Here is a 12,214-nt window from a genome sequence, read left to right on the forward strand (position 1 = left end):
CTGTAGCATCTGGCTGGGTAGCTTGTTACATGCAGTGCCTAGAGGAAAGTGAAGTGCATTAACCTGGACTTGTTGGCAGCTTCGCGGCTTTACTGACAGAGCTGAAAAGGAGCCAACACCATGCACAAGTTATTACAAAGTCAGACAGAATTTATTACTCTCCAGAAATTAAAGAAAAAAAAAAGGAAGACATCATCTACACATCTTGTTGTTAGTTGAGGGACAGGAAAGCTTCTTAGAATTCACATATGTAAACAGTCCAAAGGAAAAACACACTGGAAAAGTCAAATTCCTGCAGATTGCCCCAGAAAACTACCGGTATTGTGAAGACCAACATAGTTACAGCAACATACATATCTGTTATGATTTAGATTAGCTGTTTACGTAATGCTGTTACTTGTTTTCACAAAACCATGGAAGCAGGCTAAGCTTTCCACAAACCAAGTCACAAGTAGAACAATGCCCTCGCTGTATTTTCTAAGACAATAATATTGTAAAAAAAAAAAAAAAAAAGGAGAAATGTACAATAGTACATATAGTTTTTATAGTAAAACAGTATCTGAACAGATTCAGTTTTCCTTCTCTTATTAAAGCATATACAGCTTTATAAAATATAAACCTTCCAAAGGTCAAGTTCAAAAGCTTAGAAGAGGCTTTGCTAATTCTAAAGATAACAGACAACATACCATTACTCCTAGAAGATACACATTTTATTTTACCTCACCAGTATTAGCCTTGGAAGGTGAACCATGAACTTGAATAATATGTTCCGTGTGAGCCCAGCAGCAAGTGACCCGTCAACTGCAGACTCCTCCTCTGATGGGAATGCTCTCGTTCAGCCCATGTTCTATTAGTTTGATGTCCTCCAAGTCATCCTTTATAATGCTAATTAAGTGACTAAGGCCTTCCTGCTGCTGCTTCAGATGCTGCAGGTATTTTCAAAAAACAACATGAGTGTACTTTAACTTCATAGATTTTAAGTAACATTTCTCAAAGCAGTCATGGCTGGTAGCCTTGGCAAATTGAAAAGTCCAGCATAATTTCTTTGTAAGAAGAAAAAATAGCATTTTCTGCACTAATACCTTAATTGCATAGCATAACCATACATAAACTTGAAGCACTGTCACTGAGAACTGTAAATAGGACTATCCTCAAACAAAAGCCATATAAAATTCTCAATACATCTTCCAAATTAGTGCCCAGCAGGCTTAAATGACCAAGTTGTGAGTATCCCAGCAGTCCACTGAGTAGTACTTACTTGCTTGATTTCCCTTAAGAGGTCTGCATCTATGTAATAGCGTTCTTCAGCCCTCACTGCTCCAAAGTGGTTTTGCATCCTGATTTGGGACATAAGCTCATTCAGTCTGCCCTGGGAAGAGAGAGAAGAGAGAGGCTTAAATTAAACAACTCATTTATATCTGTTGAAGCTCCAGCACACATCACTCTGAATCACCAAGGCAGGAAGCATTACTAATTATGCTAGCTTTGGCTCACTTTTTTTTTTCTTGTGGAAGGCATGCAAGGAGCAAGTAACATTAATACTTTTAACTCAAAAAGACTTAGACCTATCAGACAGGCAGCAGAAAACATGATGCTGCAATCTAGTAACACTGCTGGACTTCTCTTCTGAAAGCTTTTCACAAGAAATACATACGCGTGCTTTGGAAAATTTACATTGTTTTGTGTGGAGAAAAAATGGGTTGTTAAAGTTCTGGGCCAAGTTCTATTAACTACTCACCTTGAACTGTGTAGGTGCATTAAGTTCACCCTGAATAGTATCTAATTGTACACGAAGCTGCTCTTCATCTGCTTGAATGGCATAACCACTTTTCCTTTGGATTTCCTGCTTTATTAACACCTGCAAAAGAAGCCGTTGAGGTTCATTAGAGAAGACTTTGCTCCTCTTTCTCCACCAGCCCAATTACATATCTTTTTGCCTTTCCTCTGGCAACTCTTTCATAAGATTTGTTTTGTCATTCACTCTGCTGCTCTGAGTCTCCAGGGCAGTCCCACAGCTTCTGGATAAGTGAGAAAGTCTCCAAAGCACAGACATGCATTTGAAGCTTTCCCTGACGTCCCTGCATGTTAATTCAATGAATACCTTTAGATGAAGTCAGAATTTCATTTTCAACACGGGCCATTCACGCAACTGCAGAGGTTATACTGGGGATCCCATCCCCTTTCAGTTTGCTTTCTGGCACCAGCCTGTGCATCAGAATGAGTTACTTGGAATATCCGTGTTACCTGTAACGTTCTGTGAGAAAGCGCCATCAGTTTCCTTTTGTACTGTGCAATTTTTGCCATAGTGGTTGTCTGGTTTTTCTGTAGCTCACTGATATCTTCTGATATTATCTGCAGATGACATGAATAAGTTAGAAGTCATAACACTATCTGATATCAAAGCACATTTGTCCTCATTTGAAACCACGAGTTTCAAAAGAGTACTCAGTCCAGCAACCTAAGCTCCTCGCAAAAGATGCTTTCAAAAAGCTTTTTGCTGGACCTTTACAGTTTTGGTCGCTGTTTATTTTTATATGCAAATGGGACTTCCAGAAGGCATAACATGTGCCCAAATTAGAGTCCATGCCAATGCAACTTAATACAGCTGTTTGATTTAGCCTAAAACAACATACTAAACTTGAGCCTAAAAAAAGAAACAAAAAACACACTAGTCAGATTTTGGGCCAAAAGATATTAACTAACATATTAAGGAATGAGAAGAAAAAAAAGAGTCACAGTCCCATGCACATGGCTCCATCACCAGTTTTCAGCACACAGAAGAGAGGCTCATTTAATAGCACCTCCTTCATCAGCAGCAAGCAGTCACGATAAAGATGAGAAACCTTACATCTAATCGAGTTTGATGCTGTTTGGTCATCTGATCTTGGACTTTCAATCTTCTCAACAGTTCTTTGAAACCCACCATTGGTACAGGAATAAGCCTACAAGAAGAGAAATATTTCTTACAAAATGTTTTTTTTTTTTGTATGAGACATGTAGTATTGATTATTAATTACAAATATAATCTAATGGTGATCTAAGTGATCTTGGCTTTTGATAAATTAAGATATGTTTTGGTAAGTTCTAGAATCCTCTCTATTCCTAATAACCTTTTCCTTTTTCAGAAGGAAATCAGCTTAAGCTGTCTGTAACCACGGGACGGTACAAGAGTCCAATTTCAGCTTCAGGGATAAAAAGGAAAAAAAAAACAACACAATGATTGAAAAAAGGGGGGGGGGAGGGGCAAAAAAGTCACAATAGCTAGGCCATAAAATAGAGAGCACTGCTATTCCAAGTAACACAAGTTAGGGTCTTCATCCTGACTTCTCTTAAGCACCTAAATGGGTAAAGGGATTAGGGAGGTATATCTAGTTAGCCTTATTGCTTTATATTATATCAGCACTGGACAAAGTTATTCTCTACTGAGTTTCTTACCCGTTACTGAAGGTTACTACTCAATATCCTGCTTTTTTCCCCTCTTTCCAAGTTTTTTTTTTTTTTTTTTTTTTTTTTTTAAACAAAAAAAAAAAAAACAGTAGGACAAACTATTACACTTACTTATCAGGATCTGGATTATCAACTTTGGCTTGTTCCCATAAAATAGGATCAACACCTTAAAAGAAAAAAAAAAATGTATGGACAAATCTGAATAGAAAATACAGCTTGCAGCTGCAGCAGGAAAAACACCAGGAAATACACAAACCACATGAACTGTGCTTAATGACTGTTGTATAAATATAAGGTTAATCAAGCAAGGGTTGTTCTTAAACTCTCAGTCATGGGCTGTGACAGAAAGCCCAGTCCAGAAGGCAGTTGTGACTTGGTTTGAAATGGCAGGGAAAGAACAACCAACAGATTATCAAATCAGACAATCCATGCTTAAAGAAAAATTCCTTATTGCTTCCACTGTATGCTACACTTCGGCCATCATTCCTCTTCAAGTCGCTTATTGTATGCGACAAATAAAATCAGTAATTAAGCAATTTAAGGACCCAAACAGTTGCCAAGGTGATCCCAGTAGGAATTATCATGGTTCCTAGCAGGATATGTCTGAGGATTTCATCTGTTTACAGAACAGTTATGTATTTTGCCATGAACCGCTTCATCATGTAAACACATGAAAAGCAATCTAATCGTACTAGTACTTCAACATCGTGATTATTACATTCTCCAAACCTCACTGCAAATCACATTGGTGTATAAAATGCACATCTAGGAAAAATTCACATGCTGGGAAAAAAAAAGCAGTACATATAAGGAGGTCTTTCTGACCAGAGACAGACATGACTGGCACTGACAGCAAACATGGCACAAACAGCAAACTAGAACAAAGCTGTCTACTTGCTACCTGTGGCCATGTAATATATGGATACAGGCTAACAGATCCTCCCCCCCAAAAAAACTAGGAAGCAGATAAAGGACGTGATTATTCTGGTATGTAGCTTTTTTTTCTCCATCAGACAAATCAAAGTGATTGATGATGGCCAAATCACACAGTCCACTGCTGTGTGGATAAATAACTGATACATCAAGTTTTTCCACAACTATCTTAATAGATTATGTTGTGCTTCAGTGGGCAAACTGGCTCCAATTAAAAACATGTCATCACATCAGAATGCCTTGGAACCACCTGCAGCTTTAGATGTGGCCCCCCCCCCCCCCCCGGTGGACCAACACCTGCATTTTTCCTAGAGAACCTAAAAACCACCCAGCAGAGCACCAATTGTGCCCCCACGCTGCCCCAGACCACGTACCAGCAGGAGGATTCTGAAGGAGCTGTTTGACTTGGGCCGGGGAAAGCTCCGTTCTGGCCATGGAGAGACTGACTCCCAGCTGCTGCAGGGACGATTTTATGTTGGCTTGTTCAAAGTGGGCATACAGGGTTGTTGCTGGAACTCTCCTCGAGGTGCCGTTGGGTGAACGCTCTACAACGTAAATGATCACTTCTGTCCTGAGCAAGACAAACATGTGCTGTGAGACAAAGCAGCAGTGTGCAGGGACTAACACAATGAAGAACAAACCTAAATCGAAGTTACTCAGCTCCCAGCTGAGTCTCCCAGCTGACTTGAGTTGAGATATAAAGTACCAGTAAATCTAAATCTAAGGTTTAACACAGCACAAAGAGAAAACGGTGTAAATAGCCTACAAAAGCACAGTTCCCCCTGGTTTTAACAACCATACTAGGTACTGATACAAGTACTGCATTAGGAATAACCTAAAAGCTTCACTCTTTTTTTTTTAAAAAATAATAAACTGCAGTAAAGTAACAAGTAGAAATGTCAGTCTCATCTCCAATTTTTGTTGCTAAGAAGGGTCTGGAGAAGCCTGTTTCCCAAACTGAGCTGAGGTCTTCAGCTGTGCACTCCAGCAAAAACAATAACATATACAGGAAAGATACTGGCCTTAATGCCTTAAGAAAAAGCAAGAAGAAACAAAGGACATTCAACTCAGCATGAACAGATCTACAACCAAGTCAAGTGGAAGATGTATCCACCACCATTTAGTGAGCAGACTAGGTGCCAACCCTTTTTGTAACATGCAATCTTGAATGAAAAAAGAAAATTGTGCCAAGTTCACATACTGGTCGTCTGGCATCGTTTTAACACCTTCTACGTTGACAGTGAGGGTCTGGTTTCCTCCCAGAATTTTGTGCAGTGATTCTACAAGCTGCTGCTGCTGGCTTCGAATATCTATTTCTTTTCTATTAAAGACTAAGACAACAAGGCCATCTTCATCTTTGTTGTTGGGCATTAAGCTGTAACCCACAGCCTGCAGAAAAACAAACAAACAAACAAACAGGGATACACTTTTTGCTGAGTAACATATCTATGTGGCATTAAGGTGGGGACTAAACCAAGTTAAACCCCTCAACTTTTGAGCAGCTGGTTCAAAATATCTCACAAAATATTTAGAGATGCAGAAACATAAAATCAATCCCACTTTAAAAACTACACTCACAGGGCCACCAGTAGAGTAGCTTTTGAAACAATTCAGAATTTTCACAAAAGAAGTTCTTAAAAGTCCATTCCCCATCTTCAAACAATCAGAACTATGGATAAGCAGATGGCAACTTTGCCGAGTATTTGTGGTATTTCAGAGCTGCTATCAATCAAAACATTTTACAAACTTGAAACTTTTTCTAAGTTGCAAAAGGAATAGTGGAACCAGAATCCCATACAGAAAGATTGCTAGAGACTTACAGAAGGGTTTTACAGTATTAAATTTCTAAGTATCTCAATAAAAAACAGTTACTGACATAACCTAACTGAAAGATAAGCCAACCACGAGTCTTTCTGCAAAAGCAGAATGAGCAGTTTTCACCTCATCTTGCCCACATGAAAAGTAGGGTAGTACCACCATGCCCAGCCTGACCTGAATCCAGAAGTCTAAAGCTCAGCAAGAAAGTCAGCAGGTTCAAGATTTGCTGAGGATGAAGACATATGTGTTCTTTGTTAACATGGTAAGCAAGAGCTGGTACTGCTGACAATGCCATATGGAGAATGGAGCCAGCTTTAGCACTTGAAAGGATAAAGGCAGAAGAAATCTTTGAAAGTCCGATGGCCAGCTTCACAAAGATTTTTTTTTTTTTTTTTAAGTATGTGAAACAATGAAGGAAGACTGAAGTTCCTATTCCACATACTGAAAAATCCTTCCCACCTGAGAGAAATATTTCAAATAATTTCTGTACACTGATCTCAATGCTCTCAAAGAGGCAAATTGCACAATCACAAAATGTTTCATGATCCACATATATACAGCCATTAACTAGCACCTCAGCAATACACAGATTTCTAGTATGTATACATCTTCAAACCTTCTATTAATATTTATCAGAATTGTTTACATCAGCTAGGGAAAAAAAAAGTTTCAGATTTGATCTTGTTACTATTAAGAGTAACTTAACATTCACAAGACATTTAAGACACACAATCAGCAAGGAGAGTAGCTGCCTCAGAACTGTGTGTGTGTGTGCGGGTAACGAAGTCGTACCTTAAATCTGCAAAATGGGTTTTCCTGGGTGAACTCCACTGGAGCAATGTTATTGTTGAAGTACCCTTTGCCTGTTCCCCAGAAGGCCTGCAGCTGGTTCCATTTTGCCAAAACGGCATCTCTCTCATCTCCTAAGAGCGTCGGCGCTGAGAGGGCACTGGCTGTATTGATGAGCTGGTTCGATTGGGCAGGTGTCTGAGTAGGCTGGCTGAACAAGCCGCTTCCTAGTGCTACATCAGATGAAGTAAAACAAATCAACTCCTTTACCAACAAACAGACTTGCTTGCTAATGCATATCATCTGCGTATCATTAGTATCTCTTCTTTACTCATTTTAGAAGCAAAATAAATGCAAAGAATAAATAAATGTCAGGTAACACTGTTTGAAAGTGTCTCTTTATATCCAGTCTTTATCAGCAAAAGAAGTCCCCGAAGGCTGAGTTGAAATAAAAGAATTACTCTTTTTTGCTTAAATGAGACATCTATATTCACTCATGACGTGATCTGGTACCTCAATATCCTAATGTCAACCTTGCTTATTATAAATTAAGTGGACTCAGAGCCTGCAGTTGTTCATGATCCAACTTACGGTTAAACTAAATTGAACGTTGTTTCCCTCCCATTTCTAACAAAGCTATGGCTGCCAACATCAATTCTGTAACTGCTAAACCAAAGCGGCAAATACCATCACTGGAAGCTCAAGTGTAAAGTTCAGAAACTTGCTCAAGCTTTTATTTAAGGAAAAGGCAAGGGCTGCAAATGTAAGCATTCCAAAAACCAAATTTCTGACATGTCTCCATCCAGCCAAAGACTGTAACAGGCTCCTTCTGTGATGTACTTAAGTCCCATCACTCAAGCACTAGTGTCAGTCTTACCCTGTCCTCAGCAGCCGAAGCGTAAGCCAAGAGAAAGCCATACTTACTGGTCTGTTGCTGCTGGGTACCGAAGCCTCCAAAGCCTAACCCAGTTCCCAACCCAGTACCCAAGCCAGTTCCAGTTCCTGTGCCAAAACTAGTACCAAATCCAAAGCCTTTGTTCTGGGTAGCACCAAAGAGTCCTGGGAAAATAAACAAATAATTATTGAGAATAATAGGAGAAAAGTACCTGTGAACTGCAAAACATTGTGAAGGGCTGATGGTATGCTTCATTCTAAAGTAAATGCTTTGAGATTGGTGCTCTTACCGCCAGTGCCTGTATTGGTGGGAGCAGAAAAACTAAACGCTGGCGCCGCAGTGGTGGTGGTTGTCCCGAATCCTCCAAACACACCTAACAAACAAAGTTTGCAAATAAGGCAGGCTGCATGTTGCGAGAGGCAGCTGTGCATAATGTGACAATGAACCGCACGCTTCAAGGGGTGTTATGAGATGTTGACAGATGCATGTGTTATGTTACAAGCACGTGGTTCACACTGACCATGGGTACCGAATTCATTGTCCAAGGAAATGGGGGAGAAAACACGAACCAGAAAGCCAATGCATTTATGGTGCATCAAGAATGCAAATAAAAAAGCAGCAGGTAACAAATGTTCTGTTCCTTCACCAGGACACGCCTCCTTTGGTGATAGACACGACTTGCAGTAGTATTTCTTTGACTGACTGGAAGTATTCCTAAGAATTAATGTTGCTACGTGTTTAGAAAATGATCTGATGTTTTATGAGTTTGGTTGACATTTCTGAAGTCTTAAAAGCAAAAACAGAAATGAATCAACTCAAGTCTGAGGCTAGAGGGCACAAATGCTATGCCTATACGTGAGTACTGTCACAGCAATTCTTTCTTTCTACATGGTCTCTTCCCCAAGGCTAGTTTCCCCATCATCTGACAGCCTCCCCATCAGACTTCTTTTTGAGGTTCAACCATTATCCAGAGGAAAAAAGATGCAAAAGCCATCCGCCTCACACAGATTTTCAGGAAAACCAGGTGCTGGCTAGCAGATGGAAACCCAAGTGAGAGCCTGAGCTCCGCCACGCCAGATAAAGCTCCCCCCCCAGGTATCTTCCCATTTGACTTCATGGCAGAGGTGCGCCAGAAGCCACTGCACCACCTCTTCTGGGTCCTAACACACCATCTGATTCAAGGTGCAGCCTGTGGACATCTGATCTGACATGCCCTAGAATACCAAATCTCTGTGTCTGGGGCAGCTTTTGTGTGCTCAAATGAAGAAAGAAAGCCTCGTATATAGGATGTTTCAAAAAGACGCTGCCACTACTCATTCATGTTATCACAAAAAAAATAAAAAGCACCCATAAATTGTCTCTGTAACCCTACTGCAATTACTGTCTTGTATACATATGAAATAAAAAACTTAAACAAAACCTGTCGTGCAACCACATTTTATTTTCATGCAGCAAAGATCTTAATGCAACTGGATGTAAGAGCTTTCCCTGTAACATTCAAGTTTCAGTCCTACCAGCGAGTGAGCAACCCTAGCAGGAGCACCATCAGATGGCACAGTTTTTAGGTAGATTGGTATTTACAGCAATTTAACATCCTTTCTTTAAAAAAGAGATCTAAAAGTGGAAACTACTAAACAAATTATGTATTAGAGTTCAAGTTCAGCTACAGAAATAGAGTCCAATAACATTCATACAAAAAAAAAATCCCTTGAGCGCACAAAACAGGTAAGATAACTCTAACACAGGGAGCAATGATGCTGTGGAATGAATAGAATTCCTATACGAGCAGCGGCAATGAAACCCCATGTGCTAATTCTATGAGAAAAAGCATGAGGTATCCATGTGGTACAACTTTTTTTTTTTTTTTTTTAAATGAAATGGAGATTACCTTGAAATTTATCATCTGATCACTCAGAATTGATGGCTCTACATGGGGCCAGGAAGGGTGTCCTTAACCAGCACCCAGCACACACATCACGCCAGGACCCTCGCAGAGAATCGTTTGAGGGCAGCCTGGGGTGTGCGCCATGTCAAGGTATAAGACGGTGTTTTGGGAAGAGATAACAGCGGGGGCTGTTCATCTTTTTGTGCTGATCGTATAAAATTTATTTCTCCACAGAAACTACTGAGGTGCAGTGCATTAATGATTACCAACGGAAGGCCAATGAGACAGGGAGGATGAAAAACATGACTGCAGTAGTCCAAGAATCTCATGTCAGGAAACTTGGCGTTAGGACCAACTCTGCAATTGCTTGTGGTTGCCTGGGTTAAAAGGAGAATTAACATTTCTGTTCTGCTAGGTAATTGAGGCTCGATTTTAGACTGAGTAAGACTGGCAGGGTACCATGATCCAGTGGTCCAGAGACTGAGCATTTGGTTATTTTTCCTCAACAGCTATTTCTGAATAATTTAACAGGCAATAAAAACCCCTACAAGTCTATAGCTCTCCAACCTGTACCACCTTCAGAGCTTTAATCTCCAGTCTTCACTGGATATGAAGTAAGATTAGTACTAAATACAGATTCTCAGGAATGTAATTCTTGGACCCCTGCTATTAACATTCATTACAGAACAAGTATTTAGGCATTATCTACCTGCACTTGCCAGACTGTTACCAAAATTGAATGGTGGAGTTGAGGTAGTGGAAACACCGAAATTCCCAATATTAAAATTCACTGCAGGATTAGCAGTTAATCCGAAACCCCCAAAATTAAACCCACTGGCAGTGGAGTTTGTAGTTTCAAGCCCACCAAATCCTGGCAAGCGTGAAGCAGAAAAAGAGCAAGGTAGCATTAGTTCTAAGTAAAAGGTAGGTTCAGGAAGTAAAAGCTGAAATATTTTTCCATCCCCGGAGACAAGACAGGCATAGTTAGAACAAGAGGAAGATATTAACTAGCATTAAGCTTTGTTTACCGAACACAAACAGAACAGTTAAAAGCATTCTGTTTAACCCACTCTATCACCACTGCAATGGGATTACTTTTCAGCTACTCTGCATAGCAAGCATCTCATACTTTTCTCAACTTATTGAAGATCTATATGCGAAAATAACCAAGCAATTTGAGATTCCCATTACGAGCAATTTTACCCGAGACTGCTCGATAGAGCTGCATCTGTGCAAGCGTGGCTGAGGAGCACCACGCGCTGCTAAGGTACCTCTTCACTGCAGTAGCAAGCCCAACAAGTACTGCGGTTTTTTTCACTTTGTATTTACAAATATGCTCTATGCTCGCTGGTGTCTTTCCTGATGAAGGTCTTTAGTGCTAGGAAAAAGAGGATGGTAGAGCAGCTCTGATCACCTAGGAGCTGGGATCCCCAGCTAGCAGTGCTCAGGCCTGAGCCCAAGCAGCGTGAGGCAATTTTTCCCAAGATAAAACCTCAAGGTGTGTTTACGAAACAGCACGAGGCGATTTTTCCCGTTAAGATGTTCTTATGAAACACGAGGTCCGTTCCTGCAGTCCGGCGGACACCCAAACCCGTGCTGACCGCCGGGAAGAAACCCAGACCCTGCCAGCCTGCAGGAACGGGACCCGCTAAGCACATTTCATTTCCCCACAGGCCGGCAGCGAGGCGGGGAGGCCGTGGATAATTTTTCTCCCCTCACGATTTTTAACCCGAGGCCGCTCCGAGGGCGGCTCCCGGCGGCCCCTCAGCGGCCGCCTCACGGAGGGGCGCGATCGTTGGCGGCCGCTGGCGGGCTGCGCGCGTGGGGGGGAGGCTAGCGGGGGCCGGGAAGGGAGAAAGGAGATGGGAAAGGAGCAGCCGACCGCGTTCCCTCACTCACCCGTGGGGTTCGCGGTCCCGGCGCCCGCCGCCGCCCCGAAGTTGAAAGCCATGAGGGGAAGAGGCGTGTGGGTCCTGCCGAAGAGAACAGGCGCTGTTTCCGGCACCACCACCACCCCTCGCAGGCTTTTCTGGTGGTACCGCCCGGCGGAGCCCCGCCCGCTCTGCCCGCGCTCGGGCTGTACCACTGTGGGACGGGGGGGGGGGAAGGGAAGGGAAGGTGCCAGGAGCAAAGCAAGGTGGGGGAAGAAGCTCTTCTCTGGGGCTGAAGGAAATCTCCTAGGGGTCGGGCTTTCCCTGCAGGGAGCTAAAATCCTCCGGACTTCCCCTAAATAGCATGTTCTTTCCAGCCATTGGCCAGGGAAGGAGGGGAATACCACAAAAACGTGGAGGTGACTAACTCCAATAACATGGCTGGCATCCGGTGTGTGGCAAGAGCGACTTCTGAGTGAAAACAGAGCAAATAAAGTTCCCGAAGTGTTTCACTGAGTGCTTCTTTCCAGCCTGGCCACCCAAATAGCAACATTTGAGGTGGAGGCGCAGAGAAGA

General features: G+C 41.9%; 1 protein-coding gene across 2 annotated transcripts; it reads right to left on the bottom strand.

Moving 5' to 3' along the window:
* Window positions 1-129: 129 nt before the first annotated feature.
* On the bottom strand, window positions 130-11,846 carry NUP54 (nucleoporin 54). 2 transcript variants are annotated; one of them, XM_035325634.1, is made up of 13 exons: window positions 11,667-11,846; window positions 10,477-10,638; window positions 8,172-8,255; window positions 7,912-8,046; window positions 6,991-7,220; window positions 5,582-5,769; window positions 4,755-4,951; window positions 3,559-3,613; window positions 2,849-2,942; window positions 2,245-2,352; window positions 1,739-1,858; window positions 1,259-1,369; window positions 130-926 (listed from the first exon to the last, which is right to left on the bottom strand). In XM_035325634.1, exons 1-13 carry the CDS (start codon window positions 11,716-11,718, stop codon window positions 798-800), a joined length of 1,665 nt encoding a protein of 554 aa, XP_035181525.1. In that variant the 5' UTR covers window positions 11,719-11,846; the 3' UTR covers window positions 130-797. The 2 variants fall into 2 exon arrangements, with proteins under 2 accessions (XP_035181525.1, XP_035181526.1); XM_035325635.1 differs by lacking the exon at window positions 10,477-10,638 and having other exon boundaries at window positions 11,667-11,838.
* Between the last annotated feature and the right edge of the window lie 368 nt (window positions 11,847-12,214).

The sequence above is a fragment of the Oxyura jamaicensis genome, chromosome 4 (genome assembly GCF_011077185.1).
Source record: "Oxyura jamaicensis isolate SHBP4307 breed ruddy duck chromosome 4, BPBGC_Ojam_1.0, whole genome shotgun sequence".
NCBI classification, from domain to species: domain Eukaryota; kingdom Metazoa; phylum Chordata; class Aves; order Anseriformes; family Anatidae; genus Oxyura; species Oxyura jamaicensis.